Source organism: Ursus americanus, chromosome 21 (assembly GCF_024610735.1).
Source record: "Ursus americanus isolate L20-20 chromosome 21, mUrsAme1.1.p, whole genome shotgun sequence".
Lineage (NCBI taxonomy): Eukaryota > Metazoa > Chordata > Mammalia > Carnivora > Ursidae > Ursus > Ursus americanus.
This window is the reverse complement of record NC_142147.1, coordinates 34,210,021-34,230,236: the sequence shown is the minus strand read 5'-3', so window position 1 is coordinate 34,230,236 and position 20,216 is coordinate 34,210,021. Positions and strand designations below refer to the sequence as shown.

Here is a 20,216-nt window from a genome sequence, read left to right as displayed (position 1 = left end):
CATTGGGAGCTGGTGGTGAATCGCGGCTCCGAGAAGGAGCCAATATGGCGGCCGAGCGCAAGACGAAATTGTCCAAGAACCTGCTGCGCATGAAGGTGCGGGGACGCCGGGGAGGCGGGTGGGGAAACAGGGGTACCTGGGCTTCCGGACCTGGCCGGGGCAGCGGCGGCAGACGAAGGGAGGCACCAGGAAAGGCACGAGGGCCACCAGCTTGGACATTCATTCATTCGTTTAGCGCTTGCTCTGCCTCAGGCACTAGGAACTGGATTGTGAATCCGGGGGATTCCCTCATAAAGCCCGCGGTGGGATAGGAAAGAGAGACACGTAAGCAAGTAGGATGCCGTGGCACTGAGTGCGGTGATGCTCGGAGCGCCTGAAGCCCCAGGCGCTTACTTGGCTTCTGCGGGAAGTGGCCCTAAAGTAGAGATTGAAGGGTAGATGGGAGGGTGGGCGCATGGCAAGGTAAACCCAGGGAAAAGCGAGTTCAGAAGTCTAAGACGCAAACCCCAAGAAATCCATTGGGATTTCCAAGAACTAAAGATAATTCAGCATGTCTGGAAGGCAAGTAGCAAAAAGTGGGCCTGGAAAAGTAGCCAGTGGCCACAACAGGTGAGGAATTTTTGGCCAGATTAAGGATTTTTTTTTTCCTTTGTGAACATGGGGAAGCGATTGAGCACGGATTAACAGCATTTTAGCTGTCCTTCTTAATTTTCAAAGTTACTTTAACTGCCCTGTGGAGAATACATTGATGAAAGAGGGACCTGACAAGGGACAAAATTGCATTCAGAAGCTAGAAGTTCTGATGATCTGGTCGCAATGGCGGTAGGAATAGAATTAGAACAGTTAAGGTGAATGTCATTGACTTTAAGCAAAATTGATTTTTAGATTCTAAACTGAATCACTTTAATAATTTTAAAGTGAAAAAAAAAAAGACAAGGGTATTTAAAAAGGAATACAGGATTTAAAACAGGGAAAACAGCCAGGCCTTAAAAACTTGAATAATAATAATAATAGCAAACACTTATAGTTTTTGGCAGGTTCCAGACAGCTGTTCTAAGTGCTTTGCATATATCAGCCCATAAAATCCATCTGATAACACTATGAGGTAGATACGGTTATTACACCTGTCTTACAGCTGAAGCACTGAGACAGACAATTAAGTAACTTGGCCAAAGTTACATAGCTAACAAGTGGTAGTAGACAAAACCAAACTCAGGCAGTCTGGCTCCAAAGCCCCTGCTCTTAACTGCTACTTGGTACTGCTTGTTGCTGAACACTACAGCACAGTGTTAACAGGTCATGGTTAGAGAGTAATTTCCAGAAAAAAAGGAAGAAAGGCATAAAGAATGTTTTGAAAGATTGGAGAGTAAATGTTGCTTGTGCCAGATTTGTAGCTGAGCTAGGGTGTAACTAGGGATGAATAGGGTGAGTGAGGATGGAGGGTAAATCATATAACTTACAGTTTCTAAAGTACTTCTTTCATACATATTAGCAAAACTTGAATTTTTACCCAACAGATTCTTCTTTTGACTTATGGTTTGTAATCAGAGAAGTAGAGTGGATTGACAAAGCAGGCACATCAAATGAAGATGTGCTTGAGTGATTAGGACTCAGACCAAAGATCCGACTAAAGAGGAAGGAAGAAGTTACCTTAAAAAAAGTGTCAACCCCTACCCCACTGAGGGGAAGACTCAACGGGACTTTGGAAGCAAAGGAGAGGGGGAGAAATTACACAGATTTTCTAGTTGGGTTAGCAGCCTCAGTCATTGACGAGAATTTATTGGCAGGATAGCAGGAGATAATAAAAATACAGATAGAGTGGAGTATCCTGTGAGAATGAATGGAGCAGCTGCATTAGGTTGCTGTATCCAGCGTAGCTGTTCAGCCAGAGCTCAGTATAGAGCAAGAATGAAAGAGTTGAGGATTTAATACTAATACATTTGTTTTCAAGTGTACCTGAAATCCTCTGACTTGGTCACTTGTTGGGGACTGGAAAGTGAACCTGATGGCAAGTAGAAAGTGAAGGATGTAGGTGTTATTTCTGTCAGTGTGATGGAATGATTGTAGAGAGGACACTTATTTGTGATTTTAGCTCTTTGGGGCTCTTAAGAAAAGAGTTAGTAAACTCTTTCTGTAAAGAGATAGATAATAAATACTTTAGGCTTGTGGGCCATACTGTCACAATTGCACCTACTCACCTCTGCCTTTGTAGCTCAGAACCAAATGAGCATATCTTTGGTCCAATAAAACTTTATTTAAGGGGTCCCTGGGTAGCACAGTCTTTAAGCGTCTGCCTTCAGCTCAGGGCGTGATCCCGGCGTTCTGGGATCGAGCCCCACATCAGGCCCCTCCGCTGGGAGCCTGCTTCTTCCTCTCCCACTCCCCCAGCTTGTGTTCCCTTTCTCGCTGGCTGTCTCTCTGTCAAATAAATAAATAAAATCTTAAAAAAAAAAACTTTATTTACAACAATTGATGTCCAGCCTAAGGACTGTAATTTGTGATACCTGCTGTAGGCCCTCACTTTGAGTAAAGCAAATCACTAAGCTTTAATAGATAGTTCTTAGATCCTGTAGAGTCAGGGAATTGGATTGCTACCTAAATCTGGAGTTGCTTGATTCATATTCTACAGGGTGTTCTAGCCTTCCCATGGGTACATAATACATGCACGCACACATACATATATAGCTATTTTATATTCCATAAATAATACCTACTTGACTAAAAATAGGAGATAAAAAGGCAGTTGGGTAGGATTGGTGAGTTGTATCACCAAGAATATAAGTGATGAAATGAGGCATCTGGGTTTAAAGAGAACCATCCAAGAAAGAGAGTCTGTAAAAATAAGAGAAGTCTGGATTTACATGCAGAGAACATTTATTTTTTAATTTATTTTTTTAAGATTTTTATTTATTTATTTGACAGAGACAGAGAGTGAATGCACAAGCAGGGAGAGCAGCAGAGGGAGAGGGAGAAACAGGCTCTCCGCTGAGCAGGGAGCCCAGTGCTGACTGACCTGAGCAGAAGGCAGACGCTTAACCACCCTCAGAGAACCTTTACTGAACTTTTATATACCAGCCGCAGCTTGAGTACTAGTAATAAAAGATGAGCAAGAGACATGGTCTGCTATTCCGAATCTCTGTCTTTTGGGAGACACAGAAGAAGCATAAGGAACAATAAGCCAGTGCTTATAAGGCTCTTAGACGTAGGGAAAGATGTTCTTTTATGGGAACAGGTCTGTGAAGAGCTTAGCCAAACAACAGTCAGGGAAGGCCCAAAGGACATGTGCTCTGGGCCTTTACAAGTGAATGTTTTGCCAGGTAGAAAATGGAAACACGATGTTGAGTAGCAGAGGCAGAAGGACTAGGAAGTACAAGTTATGCATTCCAGAAACTGCCAGTTCTTTCCTGGGTAAGAGTATAGACACAGATAAAAGGATGAAGACTATAAAACACTTTAGGTAGAGTGCAAACATTTCCTTTTATTTAAAATAATGGTGGATTCACAGGAAGTTGCAAAAAACGTACAGGGAGATCCTATGTACCCCTGTCTTATATTGCTAGAGTATGGTGCAAAGCCAGGACATGCCAATTTGGCTTAAATGTGTCAGAGATTATTTCACAGAGATGGAGTAGCTTTTCCTATATATCAGAAGGGCTAGGAATTGCCCAGGTGGAGGAGCATGAGAAAAGGCATTCCAGACCAAGAACAACAAGTACAAAGACCAGTGGGCTCGTGGATCATCAAGAGATTCAGAAAGTACTGAGTCTTTCCTCTTTCTGCTCTCACTTCCCGTCTCTACCTGCCTGTCCTGATCTGTGTCTTTTGTCTTAGCCCTTCCAGACTGGCTACTATGTAAAACTGAAATATTTATGAGCTGCTTATCAAATACAGTTTTTTATTGTTTGTTTTTACTAAATTAGACAAACTAAAGTACAGCAAAGATCTTTCCGAAGTCTTCTGAAGGAAGTCCACATTCCTTTTTATGTGCTCTAGTGGGCTCCTGCCATCCTGGTGTGACGTTCTCAAGGGCAGAGCTAAGCCACTTTGGTCCCGGCACCTCCACCCTCACCCCTGAGATGGTATTCCTGAAGAAATGAGAGAAGCACATGGAGGAATAAAGTTATTGGAGTTTTCTTCAACTCTAAGTTGAGAAAACTAGTTGCTGACACTGATTTTGTTTTGTTTTGACAGTTCATGCAAAGGGGACTGGACTCGGAGACCAAGAAGCAACTAGAAGAGGAAGAAAAGAAAATCATTAGTGAAGAGCACTGGTATTTGGATTTGCCAGAGCTTAAAGAAAAAGAGTAGGTTAATTAGAAATTATATTAATGATGCTTTGGGCCTTCAGAGGGAAATCCCTGTAAATGGGACTCATCATTCCAGTGACACAAAGCCTGTAAAATAATATCTGTTCAGTTTCTTCAATTAGCTTTGCAAATAATTTTCTAAAATTATTAAATCTATATAAGTTCTTCTTGGATTTATACATTTTTACTGGTCCTCATTGATACCATTGTTCTTTTTCTATAACGAATAAAGGAATCTAGCCCACTCATCTCTGGTAATAACTGGGGAGCTTTTATGAGAATCTGTGGTGTGCTCCTTGTCACAGTTTGAAGTTTGAAGATTAAGTTGGAAGGTGTGTACTTTAGGCCTCTCCAGTTTTGTTTGAATAATAGCGTTCTTCATTAATCTGGGCTTCTTAAAAGCAAGTCAAGAGTTTTTGCTGTGTTTCTTTTCTTTTCCTTTTTCTTTTTCTTTCTTTTTTTTTTTTTTTAATTTTTACTGCTTTTAATACCAGTCATCTTAGCTGACATTTATTGAGTCTAACATGTGCCAGGAACTGAGAGCTAAGCACTTTAAATCTCTTAATTATGTAATCCTCAGAGCAGACCTAGGAGCTGGCTACTGTCATTCCATCTGTTTTATAGATGAGGAATCTGAAGCTTGAGAGAGTAACTTGCCCAGTCAGCCGACTGGTCACGGCTAAGGCTGGGATACCATACTAGACTGTTCGTCTTCCACCTCTAAGCGTGGTTGGTGCTTGAGAATAATTTTGAATAAAGGAGTGATAGATTCATATCATCCATTGATTTTTACCTAAATTCTTCTTAAAGCTATCATGTCTCCTCAGTGGTGTTCTTACCTTAGTGAGCTCTGTGGTATGGTAGTTTTATTTAAACTTTGTCAGATGGTGGAAGATGCTGCTTATTCAGGCACATTTATGTTTTTTTTTTCTTTCCATACCTAATTTTTTGTGTTTAACATGTTGTATTCCCTTGTTCATTTGGCTGACCTTCTCTGGATCTTTTCTGGAAGGAAGGTACTTTGTTTTCTCTGCTTGCTTCTCTGCTTGCTTCTCTGTGTGCTTTTCTCTGTTGCTTCTCCAAGGAAGCAAGGTGGCCATGAGGAAGGGGAAGACAATGACAGAGACGGTGTGGATTTGGGGGCAGGATGGTGTAGGAAGGGACCATTATTGGTAAGGAGCTATAATTTAATTTTATGCCTTGACTAATCTTGCACAAAGTATTCCAGATTTTTTTTTTTTTTTACTTTTATTGAGGGACAGGATGGTTTCTGTCTTGTTTTCAGTATTTTTCCCCCCAACATAACATATTCCCAGAAAAATGACCTTTAGATTCCTTTCCTAGGAGGCAAATGTCTCCATCCTTTTGGGCTACTATAACAAAATACCACAGAATTCGTAGCTTATAAAGAACAGAGGGTCGCCTGGGTGATTCAGTCAGTTAAGCACTCTGCCTTCAGCTCAGGTCATGATCCCAGGGTCCTGGGATGGAGTCCAGCATCGCTGCCTTGCTCCACGGGGAGCCTGCTTCCCTCTCTGCCTGCCACTCCCCCTGCTTGTGCAGGCTTTTTCTCTCTTGGTCTCTCTCTGACAAATAAAAATAAATAATATCAATTTTTTTAAAAAAGAACAAGTTTATTTCTCATAGTTCTCTAGGCTGGAAATCTAAAATTGAGGCGCTACCCAGGTCATGTTTTTGTGATACGGCCATCTCCCTGGTTCATAACCAGCACCTTCTCACTGGGTCCTCACCTGGTGAAAGGGGCTAGGGGCTTCTTTTTCTTTTCTTTTCTTTTCTTTTCTTTTCTTTTCTTTTCTTTTCTTTTCTTTTCTTTTTAAGATTTATTTATTTATTTATTTATTTATTTGAGAGAGTGAGTGGGGTGGGAAGTGGGGTGTTAGGGGCAGAGGGAGAGTTTCAGGCAGACTCAATGCTAAGTGTGGAGCCAATTCAGGGCTCCATCTCCGTGATGCCAAGATCACAACCTAAGCTGAAACCAAGAGTCAGTGGCTTAACCGACTGTGCCACCCAGGTGCCCCAGGTCTAGGGAAGTCTGTGGAGTCTCTTTTGTAAAATGATAATCCCGTTTATGAGGGCCCCACCTGCCTGACTTCAGCCACCTCCCAAAGGCCTCGTCTCCAAATACCATCATCTATGGGAGTTAAGATTTCAACATATGTATTTGTAATACGTATGTTGTACTGTATAGGGTCTGACCCTAGCAGTAAATAATAAACCTTTGCCACCATTCAGTGCCTGTTTGTGTATAGATGTGTATATTAGGTTTAAGTCGTTGGCAGGAAAAGGTGACACTGTCAAATTGGGTAATTTGAGAGTATAACAGAGTAGGGCACAGGGAAGCCACCAAGGACAGTGCATACCCCATAGCTTGTGTGGTGGGAGCAATTTCCACTCCAGGCCCAGAGGGTCAAGGGGAGGGAGTGGTTACTGAATCTGAAGACATCTTACAAGAGCTGCTATTCCTAAGAGGGCATAGCCACCCTGAGGTAATCCCACAGGAAGGAAGCCTGGTTCCAGACTGCAAAGGACCCCTTCCACGTATAACATTCAAATCAGCGTCCCAGGATACAGAGTGGGGGGAAATAATGAGAAGTAAATCTGGAGAGAAAAATGGATGGTATGTCTTCAGGATGTGTGATTTTTAATACCCCAAATAGGGAGCCATTGGCATGGATTGGTTAATTAAGTGCATGGGCTCCGGAATCGGGCAGATCTGTGTTTGATGCCCAGCTCTGCCACTCGCTTACTTGTGACCTTGGGCAAGGTGTGTATCTCCTCTTTTGTCCTCTGTGTATTGGGTACGATGACAGTGTCTATCACATACATTTCGAGATGTAAATAAGCTAAGGTATGTGATGCCCTTACCACAACATGTCAGGCACAAAGTGCAATAAACACTGCTGGCATGTGTACTGCCTTATACTTGAATATTATTAAATTCACCCATTCCTTCCTGCTCTTTTGTATTTGCAAGTTTTTCCTTGGTAGTATCATCTGAATTATTCCAGAAGGTTACTGCTCTTTTTGAAATTGGAGGCTTTGCAGTGTATGTGCTCTGGAAGTCTAGAGGTTGCCATCTGTGATGTCAGCCATATCACCTTGTAATTCAGTGAGGACATTAGGGCTGTTCAGTCCACAGCTCCCCTGAGAGGCTACCACTAGCCAGTGCCTGAGCAGTGAGGGGGGTGAGGAACTGCTTTGCCTCAACTGGGAACACCAGCAGGGCCTTCTGAACCCTGCCCCCCACCCCCCAGAGCTCCTCATAGAGGCTGAGGCTTTAGTGTAGCCACATTGCAAGTCACCTCCTCCCGCCCAGTCCTGCTGTCCTCATTTCCATAGAGGGGCATCTCCCAAATAGCACTGGCCGACAATACTTATGCGCACAATCCTGTCTCAAAGCCTGTTTCCAGGGAACCTGATAGAAAATGCTTGGTATAAATTCCTGCAAGTAGAATTTACCAGATCAAAGATTGTGTGGTATTTTTGCCACATTGTTTTTCTCCAAAGAATGTGCTCCCGTCCAGACAATAGCCAGTTTAATTGCTTTTTTGCCATAGGATGTTGCTTTAAAAGTATATTTGGCTACCATCTTCTTGTGCTTGCATATTGTGGCCTAATGAATGTCAGGAATTGTGAGATCTGAGACTGTACCCTACTTGTAAATGAACAGGTTAGTGGGCCACGGTTTCATGGTGGAAGGTACAAGACTTTTGGGTCAGACACAGGACTTCATTCCTCACACCACAGCAGACAGTATGAGCAGCTCTTTGGCATCATTTCCCCCTCGTCCCTCAAATTTTATGGGGGATGATGTGGCGAGGCCCACCTGTATGTGTGGCCCATAATAGGTTTGTGTCACAGCTGAGCAGTCTTCAGTTTAGGAAACCTGTATCTTTTTTTTTTTTTTTTAAAGATTTTATTTATTTGAGTGAGAGAGAGACAGCCAGTGATAGAGGGAACACAAGCAGGGGGAGTGGGAATGGGAGAGGAAGAAGCAGGCTCCCAGCAGAGGAGCCTGATGCGGGGCTCGATCCCAGAACGCCAGGATCTCGCTCTGAGCCGAAGGCAGAGGCTTAACGACTGAGCCACCTAGGCACCCTGGAAACCTGTATCTTTAATACTGGACTGCAAGCTGACTTGCCCGGAGCCCCCAAGAAAGACATTTTATATTGGACATTAAGCAAGTCTGCACTTCGCTCCAAAGGAAGACAATAGCTCTGCCTTTCAGAGTGGTTCACACATCCCTCAAAAGATGTTCCAGACCAAAAGGGCAGTTAGTATCTCATTCACAGAAGAAACCTATAGAGAATTGTTTCCCTACAGTGATTTTTTTTCCCCTGCTTTGCCATGCATGTTATTTGTGGCTTTAAGACAAGTCTGGGTTTTTTTTGTTTTTTGGGGTTTTTTTTTGTTTTTTTGAGTAGTAGCTTCTCATCTTTAAAAATAGATGAAATAAGATAATATCCTGGATGTGTTTTGGCTCTAAAATTATGGATACTTATTAACAGAAATAAGGATATTAAAATATGTAATGCTTACAGTTAAGTTTTAGAATATTTAGTGTTTTGCTAACTCTGTATTTAATTAATTTTCCTAATTATTGAAATTGCTTATAGATAACGAAATACCTGTGCTCCTTTTTATATTATTGTGTCAGTGGAAACCTCTGGGAAAGCCCTCTGACGGGAGTGTGGTCCTGCTGTGCATCCATTCCTAGCCTCTGGATCTGTCTTTTGTCTTAAGTGAGTGCATAAAATGTGTAGTTGTGGTGCTTTCCTGAGGGGTGATGGATTTGGGAGAGGGATGAGGTTTTATCAGCTGCAGATTAGGCAACTGAGAGGGAATCCCACGTTTATGGAAAAGGAAGAAGGTTCTGGAGAATGTGTGCCCTCAGGGAGGGGGTTTCCTAAAGGGTCTTGAAGGTGCTGGCTGAACTAGAGAGCCAAGGAAAGAAGAACCCAAAGAACAGTGGTTCTCAAAGTTTTGGGCTCAAGAACCTTTTTTCATTTTATAAAATTACTTAAACCCCTGAAGAGCTTCTATTTGTGTGGTTTCTTTCATGTCGATATTTACTGTGTAAGAAATTACAAGAAAATTTTTTAAATACTCACTTTAAAGGCAGACTCGTGTTGTTAATATAAATAACACATTTTTCATGAAAAATAATTGTTTCCCAGGGTGCCTGGGTGGCCCAGTTGGTTAAGCATCTGCCTTTGGCTCAGGTCATGATCCCAGGGTCCTGGCATTGGGCCCCACATTGTGCTCCCTGCTCAGTGAGGAGCCTTCTTCTCTCTCTGCTGCTCCCCCTGCTTGTGTTTGCTCTCTCCCTCTCTCTCTCTTTCTCTGTGTCAAATAAATAAATAAAATCTTTGGAAAGAAGGGAGGGAGGGAAGGTGGGAGGGAGGGAGGGAGGAAGGAAAAGAAGGAAGGAAGGAAGGAAAATAACTGTTTCCTAAGACCAAAAAATGTTCATGAGAAGAATGGCATTATCTTACATTTTTGTGAATCTTCTAATGTCTGGCATTAACAGAAGATGGGTTGATTCTCTGGGTAGAGTCTCTTAAGTCTTGCACGCAGCCTGTTGTAGTCTATTGTTTTGGTTGAGGCGCATGAAGAAAATCCGCCCTTACACAGGTGATGTAATTGAAAGGGGAAGAGTAGGGGCACCTGGGTGGCTCAGTCGTTAAGCATCTGTCTTCAGCTCAGGTCATGATCCCTGGGTACTGAGATCGAGCCCCACATCGGGCTCCCTGCTCAGCAGGAAGCCTGCTTCTTCCTCTCCCACTCCCCCTGCTCGTGTTCCCTCTCTTGCTCTCTCTCTCTGTCAAATAAATAAAATCTTTTAATAAGGGGGGTATTAAAATAGCCTTTTCGGATAACTTTTTGACCCTACTCCAAAACCCAATAACTAGTAGCTTCTTTAACTGCAGTATGGAATCTCAAAGTGTCAATACATTTTTCATAATCATTAGTCTGCCTTGCATTTGGAATAGATCTTTTATCCATGCATGATTTCATAACATCATGTATTTCTCATTTGGAAAATATTAGTTCAGCGAGTTGTATAGATTTTCTAAATGTTAACTCGTTTCCTTATATAGTATCAAAAACCATATTCATTAATATTACCATGGGTTTTATCAGAAAAATCTTTTAAGTATGAGAAGCTCTCAAGCCGAAGATGACATAAACAAGCTATTCAGAATTCTAATTTTTGCTCAAACGCTTGAATTTTGTAACTGGCAACAAGTACTGTTAGTTGTTCCTTTGAAGTAACAAGTTCATTTGATTTGTTTTCAGAAAAATGTCTGCCAGGTACCCAAGTCTGAATAACCATAGTTCTAATGTTCCATGAAAAAAGTGGCTAATTCAACTCAGAACTCGATCACACAAGTGCATTTCCTCAAGATGATCATCATGCTTCACTATGCAGAAGTACTTTCCATTTTGCATGCAGAATATTTTTGAAAAGTGTAATCAAGGATCGAGATTAATGAAAATTAATTTTTTTTACTGCCTCATCGAGAACATTCTTACTGGCTCCTTTCCCTTTTCTAAAAAAAGACTTTGAAAACCAACAGTGACTACTAGCATGTATGGTGTCCCTACCTTCATTCGTGCCAAGATGAGCTCTGACTCAATTGCTTTTGCACCCTTTATGTGTCAACCAAGAAGACAACATCTTAGTCTCACCGTGAAAATAATTTTGATCTCCTACCAGTGTTCCCTTCTGTCACTCCTTCCAGGTCACGGAGGCCTCCACACTGTTTCTCAGGTGGGCCCCTTACACTCGGTTCTCAGGGTCTTTAACGGGTCCCCCACTGTTCCTCCCCAGGCATCATGTTGTGTTCCTCATTGCCTTCTGAACTTGGCTCAGATGTCGTCCACCCAAGAAGCCCGCCCAGACCACTTTTCATACAGCAACCAAAGACAAATTCTTTAGATTAAAAAAAATTTGAATGAATCGGATAGAATCCTGTTTTCATTTTGTAGCTGAACTAACGTGAGTTCACTCCTTGCTGAGTTACAGATAAGGACTACTCTGGGTGGAGTTGTCACACAAAGGGAAGGTTTTGCCGCAAATAGAGATGACGGGGAATACCTTCCAAAGCCATGATTCTCCCAAGTGAGGGTTAGTGGGTTTCTTTTATTTAGGGTTAGGATGAATATTCAGAAAGGGGAGCTTTGTCATCACGTGTAAAGACAGGAGGTCGTGTAGGCATACTTAAAAAACATGCCTATATATGTATCCTGTTATGTTAATGAAGCTTGTGCTCCTCTGAGGGCAGAGACTAACTTTACAGTGAAGCTGAGGTAACTGTCCAACCAGGGGAAGGGGCTAATGGGAGTGCTCCTAGAGCTGGCAGAAACTGGATGGGGCGGGGTCTTGGGCTCCTGATGCAAGGCCTTGCTTACTTTTGAAACAGCACAGGGAGTCTTACCAGTGGTTTATTGTCTCTGATTCGATACCTGGCATGGTAGAATGTTAGTTTTTGCTTTCTCTTTGTTTGTTTTTTTTTTTAATCTTTAACTACTGAGGTTTTTGCATTTCTTTGTGATTCTGACACCTCCTACGAAGTCAAGCAAGAAGTGCTGGAAAATAACTGGGGGCCTAAATTGACTTCTCTGGTGTCGTGCTGTGTCTTGTCTTTTTTTGTGGAGGGACCCTTAACTCTTTCTGCTTACAGTTTCTCTTGGGTAAAAGTGGAATTGCTGCGTCATAAGGTTGGCGTATAGTTCACTTTATGAGGAACTTTCAGGCCGGTTTCCACAGTGATTGCTCCGTTTTATTACACTTTCACTAAGAAAGAAGAGTTCTGATTTTTCCATGTCCTTCCAACATTTGGTGTTACCTTTTTAATTTTATCTATTCTGTCATCCTAGTGGTATCTCATGATTTTTAATTTGCATTTTCCTGGTGACTAATAATGTTAAAGAACTCTTATGTGCTTATTGGCATTTCCATATCTCCCTTTGTGAAGTCCCTATTCAAATCTTTTGCCCGTTTTTAAAAATGAGATGGTTCTTTTTTCTAGCATCTTACATTACATATTTATCCATTCCTCTATACATGTCAATCCATTTTATTTTTAGTGTATTTCAGAGTAAGTTGCACATGCATATCGTTAACTAGAATTCAGTGTTTGTATAGCGTTTGGTTTGGTTTGGTGTGGTTTCTTGAGATAAAACTTACATACTTCTGGGACCCCTGGGAAGCTCAGTCGTTGACCTTCTGCCTTTGGCTCAGGTCATGATCCCAGAGTCCTGGGACCGAGTCCCCCACATGGTACTGCCTGCTCAGCAGGGAGCCTGCCGCTCCCCCTTCTTGTGTTCTCTCTCTGTGTGTCAAATATTTTTCATAAATTTTCATGTGTTTTCATAAATGTCCTTTATCAGCATGAGAGATTTTCCTTTCTCAGTTTCCTGAAGACTTTCATAAATGATGTTGAGTTTTGTCACGACTCTTTTAATGAGATGATCATATGATTTTTCTTCTTTTCTCTGTTAACATGGGAATTACCTTGATTTTTGAATGTCACAACAACCATACATTTCTGAAACACCCCTTGGCATTCATGTTTTATGTGTGTGTGTGTGTATATATATATATATATATATATATATATATATATATTTCTTACAATTGGATAATATTTTAGTAATTATTTTTATATCCATATTCATAGAGCATATTCTATAGGTTTCTTATAATGTCTTTATTTTGGGCTGTAACATGAGTTGGGAAGTGTCCCCTCCTCATTTCTTAGTTTGAGTAAAATTGGTATTATTTCTTCCTTAAATTTTTGATAAAATTCACCAGTGAATGGGTGCCTGGGTGGCTCAGTAGGTTGAGAGTCTGCCTTTGGCTCGGGTCATGATCCCAGGGACCTGTGGCCAAGCCCTGCCTCTGGCTCCCTGCTCAGCAGGGAGCCAGCTTCCCCCTCTTCTTCCCTGCTTGTGCTCTCTCTCACTATCTCTGTTGCTATCTCTGTTTCTCTCTCTCAAATAAATAAATAAAATCTTTTTTAAAAAAATTCACCAGTGAAGCCATCAGGATCTAGAGTTTTCTCTCTGGAAAGATTCTTAATAATGAATTCAGTTTCTTTAATAGATACAAGACTATTCTAATTTTTCACTTCAGATACTGTTTTTCCTGTTGTAAAATTTCTATTTGGTCAGTTTTCATAGTTTCCATATTTTAATTCAGGTTCCCTATTTGTGTCTTCATTACATTCCTGTGTTCCTTTAAATCCTTGAACATATTTATTATAACTGTTTTTAGAGGCTCCTGGTTGGCTCAGTTAAAAGTCCAACTCTTGATTTCAACTCAGGTCATGATCTTAGGCTTGTGAAATTGAGCCCTATGCTGGGCATGGAGCCTGCTGAAGTTTCTCTCTCTCTCCCCTCTCCCCCCTTCCCCTGTCCTCTGTCCTTCCTCCCCCCATCTAAAAAAAAATAACTGTTTTAAGGTCCTTTTCTATTAATGCCGTCATCTTTTTTTTCTAATAATTTGTTTTTCCTCTGTTTATGGGTCACATTTTCTTGCCACCTTACATGTTAGCAACTTTTTATTGTGTGTCTCCCATTATGTATGGCATTGTTTAGTACCTGGATTTTGTTGTCTTCCTTAATGAAGTGTTGAATTTTCCCTTAGGCAGTTAATTTGCATGCCAATCAGCTTGGTCCCTGTTTTACAGCCTTGACTTCTCCTAGATGTGCCCTACTCCTGAGGTGTGACCTTTCTGTTCATTGTTGCAGGATATTCAGCTTGGCTGCTCCACTCTAGATAGACACAACTCAGACATTTCCCTCCTTTGTGCAAGGTCTTGTATTTGTTCAACGTATAGTTTTAGGGTATATTTTCATTCTCAGATATGGTATGCTGGAAGACGGTCCCCCAAATAATATCCAGGTCCTTGTCGCTGGAACCTATGTTTATATCGCAAAAATTGACTTTGCTGGTGTAACTAAGTTAAATATCTTTAGATGGGGAGATTACTCTGGATTGTCTGGGTGGACCGTATATACAATCACATCTATCTTTATAAAAGGGAGATAGAGAAGGCAGTGTGACTATGGAGAGAGAGGTTGGGGTAATGCAATCACAAGCCAAGGACTCCTAGCTGTCAGCAGAAGCAAGGAATGAATTCTCTCCTACAGCCTCTGGAGGGAGCGCAGCTCTGCAAACACCTTGATTTTGTCCAGTGAAACTGACTGTAGACTTCCAAAATTGAGAGCATAAATTACTGTTGCTTTGACCCACCAATTTTGTGGTGATTTCTTACAGCAGTCCTAGGAAACTAATGCACCAGGTAATTGTTCTCTGGAAATTGTTTTTTTTCCCCTGACACTGTTGGACTTGCCCTGCACATAGACAGCCTAGTATTCGGCCAGACATTCAAGGGGACCATGTATGCAGGTCCCAGAATCTCTATATGTATCTCCCTTTCTCTGGTATCTTGACCCATATACTTCAGCCCCCTCTGCAGCTCTGAACTTCAGTTTGTCTCTCTCTTCAGTTTGGTGAGACTGGGCTCAGTTTCAGCTCCCACTCCCTGCTCCACAGTTTAAAAGTTGCCTCCAGTCAGAAGTTGTACATCCATTGCCTTCACTCAGAAAACTTACTTTGGTTTTTTTCTCTCAGGCACCACAACCCTGTGCTTTGATTTGTTCATCGTTCCCTACTTAGTCCTATTTTATCGTTGGCTGCAGTAGGAGCACTAGTTTGGTACCAGCTGCTTTCTTATGGCCAGGTGTGAAATAACTTGCTTCATTTTTTTCCCACTGTGCAGTAAATCTTTTATTTATCATTTGGCACCACTCTAGAATGTGACCTCCATGAGAGCAGAGACCCTTATTTGCGGCTGACTCTCCAGCTTCTAGAACACTGCCTGGCACACAATTTGGCTTAGTAAGTGTTGGCTGAGTGAGTGAATGAGTGAATCTTGACACAAGAAGTAGTGCCTCCTTTCTGCCAAAGAAGCCCTAAAGGCCAGGTATTTACTTTCCTAATGTGCTTCACGGTTGATGGTTTTATGGTTTCAGACTACGGTCAGGTATGCTCACCTGGGACTGGGGTCATAAACTGGTGACTCAGAGGAGACTTCCTTTAGGGACCGAAATGTTGCACCTGCAGCCTCTTTCCAGGGCAACACTGGCCTCCCAGTGCCCTCTGCTGTCCAGAGCTTAGCCCCCTCAGGTGCAGAGTCATTTTTACTAGGGTAGATTTTTTTCATGGTTTTGGTTTTGGGGCAACAACCTAGCTTACCCTTATTTCTGCCTGTTTCCATTCTTGCTCATCCAGATTTCCCAGTGATTCTGTGAGATACCTGGTATCCTTTCAATGAATTCCTTCTTTGCTGAAGCCAGTCATTGTTGTTTACAGCTAAGAGCACCAGCTAATACACTCTTTTAAAGCTGTCTGGGACTCCAATTTCAGAGTATTTAATAAGAACTTAGTAAGAATTGGTGGGGTTGGGAGATGTAAACGTCAAGGAAACTGCTTCAGCTTAGAAAAATCCAGGTTTATTATAAATAGTCTAAGTCTCTCCATTGTGTAGGCATTTATGCAAATTAAATGTGTAATTTAGACGAGGCTGTGCCTACAGCCTCCAGCTCTTGTCATCGAATGCCTTTGCCGGCCAAGGTAATCAGTTTTTTATTTCTACCCCTGTGTTCAAAGTCTTACCTTACTTTTACTTGATTCTACTAAGAACCGTAAGTGAGATCGATTTTTCATTTGAAATCTTGACTTTTATTTGCAGCGCTTTGTTATAAGTAGACATGCTATTAATACAGGTTTATTTTCCCGCTTAGGTGTTTCATAATAGAAGAGCAGAGTTTCTTGTTATGTGAAGATCTTCTCTATGGAAGAATGTCATTCAGAGGATTTAATCCTGAGGTTGAGGTATTAAATATAATTGCTTCAAATTTTAAAATTTTCCAATTGAATTCTTTCTGCTAATAATTGGGTTTCGGTTTTTTTCCCACCAGGTACCGTTTCTTCTCATATATACAAAATAATAAGTCTTGAAATACCGGTGGAGCTATTTAAAGAAATTGCAGCCCTTGCAGCCTGGTTTTATGGTGGAGTCAGTAGATGGTTTCATACAGCAGCACACGCTCCCTGACAGTGCCCTGCGAGTGTTAGAGTTTCAGCTCAACTCTTTCACAGGAACATCCAGATTTTGTTCATATGATGCTATTATGAAAAATTATTTTCTGGCGCCTGTAAATGTATCTTTTCTAATGGAAAATGTGACTTAAAAATTGAGTAATTTGACTTTTTAATGGGCAGGTTTTAATCCAAGCTTGTAAGTAGATTTTTAAATGAACCTTTTGGAAAGTTTGTTGAAAAGTAAATATTCACCTTATGAGCTGTTGATTTGAATTTTCCTGGGTCAGGTTTGTAGAGAAGCACAGACCTTCGTTTAATGTTTATTAGAATTCTGGCACATGTACTGAAAGCCATCCTGTCAGGTACTCTACTAATGAAATGGAGGTATATGATATAACGCTGCATTTTAGAACTGTCACTTGAAGCCAGGGTTTCTCAGCCCTGGCACCACTGACTTCTGGAGCCAGATAATTCTTTGTGGCTGGGGCTGTCCCGTGTATTTTTAGGTATTCAGGGGCATCCCTGGCCTCTACCCACTAGATACCAGTAGTGTGCGCACACACACACACACACCCCAGTTGTGACAACCAAAAATGTATCCAGACATTCCCAAAGGTCCCTTGGTAAGCAAAACTACCCCTGGTTGAAAACCACTTCTCTGAGGATGCCTATAGAGAATCATAGTTAACCAAGTTAATCGCCTGAGTTTATTTAAAGATTATGGGTTTTCTCTTTTTTTTTTTCCCCTTTTTTGAGGGTGTATGATAATTAAGGTGTTCTGTTTACACAAAGTCAACACTAAAAGTTTTTGTTTATAATAGGTATTTTCCTCGGCTTAGCCTGCTTAAAGCTTTAGATTAGGAAGAGAGAAGGCAGTGGGGTGAAGGGGGAGTCAGGGGGGGAGCAAAGATGATGAGTGTGTGATGCCCAGGGACTAGGGCTGGGTGCAGGCAAGCACTCCAGGATATGTCCCATACCGTGGGAAAAGGATCCTGATGTGGGAGGCTATTAGAAGATGGCTTTCATGGCAGCTGCTCTGTAACACTGAATACATTCTCTCTGGGGAAAGCTTTTGAACTGTTTGGCTTGCAGATCTGAGCTGTCATGAAACGTAAGGGTTATGTATGTATACCTTGTAAAAAAATACCAACTTGAGAGCACTTACTTCATTATAAGCAGAATGTACTTAGAACACATTTTTATAAAAGTCTACTTTTTTAAAAGATTTATTTATTTGAGAGAGAGAGAGAGTGGGGAGGGGTCAGACAGAGAGGGAGAGAAAGAATCTTGAGCAGGCTCCCCACTGAGCGCAGAGCCCAGCACAGGCCTAATCCCAGGACCCTGAGATCATGACCTGAGCCAAAATCAAGAGTTGGATACTTAACTGACTGAGCCACCCAGGAGCCCCTAGAACGTGTTTTTAATATTGAATGTGTTTTTAGTGACACCCAGCATGGAGTTTATTCATTCAATAAATACTTATTCTGTACCTGAGGTTCATCAGCCCTCTTGAGGCACTGGAAATGCAGCAGGAAACAGAATTCTGTGCCCTCACAGAGCTTGTATTCCTAGAATTATTTTCTCTTCAGTCCTTTAAGTGTTGGAAAAGCTAATTGAAACTGGTTTCTCTTCTGCTTTCCCTTCCTCATCCTGCCTTTGCTAAAAAAGAAGGTATTGTACATTAAAAAAAAATTTTTTTGTCAGGGGGTAATGATCAAGAAAGGGTTAATAATGTGAGAAAAAGAAATGGAGGTGAGAATGTGGCACATGGACATCGTGTAGAATGCTTTATCCACCCTCATGTTGTGGAATGAAGCCGGTCCTCCCCATAAGGTCAAAGCCAGCCTCCCAGCCCGTCCATCCTGTAATTTGCCACCCCCCTTCCACCACCACCAAAAACTGCATTTAGTATCATTCCTGGGTGTAGTTTTCTTCCATTTGGCTCAAAGGTGGGAAATTTGGAGGAAATCTGAAAGTTTGATTTTTATTTCCCCCACTCACTAGAGTGTGTTAGCAGTGTGCCTGCTTCAGATGTAAGTAACAAATAAGATTTATGATCTAAAATACAATTTAAATTCATTAATAGGAAGTCTAATCTAGTGGGGCTTTGTCTTACTATTTTTTCCATTCACAGCTGACTTTTGTTGGCACATTGTGGAGGAAGGTATTACAGAGAACCCCTTCATAAATTTTGTTTAGTCCTCTAGATTGTGACTTCTGTTTCTCTACCTTCAAATACATTTGATACCAGTTTCTTCAATAAGCCTGGTCCAGCCCTGAAAGCGCTGTTATATTTTTCAGAAATTAATGCTCCAGATGAATGCTAAGAACAAAGTTGAAGAAGTTGAAGGTGAAGCAGTGGAGCTCGATGTGTCAGATGAAGAAATGGCCAGAAGGTAACAGTCACCTCAAAACCATGTTATAATCTGGGCCCAGCATTCACTGGCTCTTACATGGGCGCTCCTCTTCCCCACAGTCTTCTATGGAGTGCCCCAGCGGGAAAATGACTTTCTGCTTTCTCTAAATTGGGCTGGGGGCAGTTCATACCTGTCAGAGGCTGGCAGTTGAGAGCTCTTGTCCAATGCTGCTCTGCTTCTAATACATATTTTAAGATACACGTCTCAGTTTATTTAGAATACTGCAAAAACAAAACAGTGAAGAATTTAATCATTCATAGAAAAGTTCTTTTTTTTTTTTTAAGATTTTATTTATTTATTTGACAGAGATAGAAACAGCCAGTGAGAGAGGGAACACAAGCAGGGGGAGTGGGAGAGGAAGAAGCAGGCTCATAGTGGAGGAGCCTGATGTGGGGCTCGATCCCATAGCGCCAGGATCACGCCCTGAGCCGAAGGAAGATGCTTAACCGCTGTGCCACCCAGGCGCCCCCATTGAAAAGTTCTTAAATTTTAAATCAGTTTCTTTTAATCATCATTTTGATATTTCTTGTTGCCTTTTTGGTTTGATAGTCTTGACAAGACTTGACTCTTCCCTTGTTTTTTGTTTGTTTAATTAAACTTGTGCTGCATACCGTCTTAACAGATATGAGACCTTGGTGGGGACAATTGGGAAAAAGTTTGCCAAAAAAAGAGACCGTGCCAACTATGAAGAAGATGAAAATGGACACATCAAACCAACAGTTAAAGTAAAGAAGATGTTTCTAAAGCCCCAGGATTAAAGTGGATGCTTTGAGACAGAGCTCGGGGAAGCCTCGTGAGAGTTAGCATATTGTGAACATCATTCTGAAGGCTTCTCTGTAGTTACTAATACAATAATGTTTATTTGTAAAGAAATGGATAATTTTGGAAATATGCCATTTTTGAAACAGATGTGTCGTGGATGTTATACATCCTTTGCTTAATGGTGTTCATCAGGAATGGATTTTTAGCCCTCGATCTTCAAATATACAGAGGTATGTGGTTGCTTCCTAAAGATCTTTTTGACCTCAGATTTCTTATTAATAGGGCTTTCTAGTCGCTGACCTTGAATTGACACACATAAATTAAACCAACGTTTAAGTTGCCCTTATGTCTGTATTTTACTTTAAATTATTAATCATGCCAAGCCAATTTATCCATACATTTTTTAATTGGATGTCATGAGGACTTATCATATATAAATTCGTCAAGAACAAACATGCCTCTCCAGCCTGAAGTACTTGCATGCTTCCAAGTCTCTGTTAGTTTGTGGAATTATGGGTTTTTGTTGAAAGCTTTTATTAATAAAAATTGTTCTGTAATAAATATTATTCCTATACTTTTTCTATTCTCTTA

At 41.3% G+C, this 20,216-nt stretch overlaps 1 protein-coding gene across 1 annotated transcript; it reads left to right on the top strand.

The window, feature by feature from the left end:
- Position 1: 1 nt before the first annotated feature.
- MPHOSPH6 (M-phase phosphoprotein 6) lies at positions 2-20,186 on the top strand. The gene is made up of 5 exons (XM_045796088.2): positions 2-95; positions 4,192-4,304; positions 16,146-16,236; positions 18,748-18,842; positions 19,486-20,186. The coding sequence occupies exons 1-5, from the start codon at positions 45-47 to the stop codon at positions 19,619-19,621; spliced, it is 486 nt and encodes a 161-aa protein (XP_045652044.1). The 5' UTR covers positions 2-44; the 3' UTR covers positions 19,622-20,186.
- Positions 20,187-20,216: the final 30 nt, after the last annotated feature.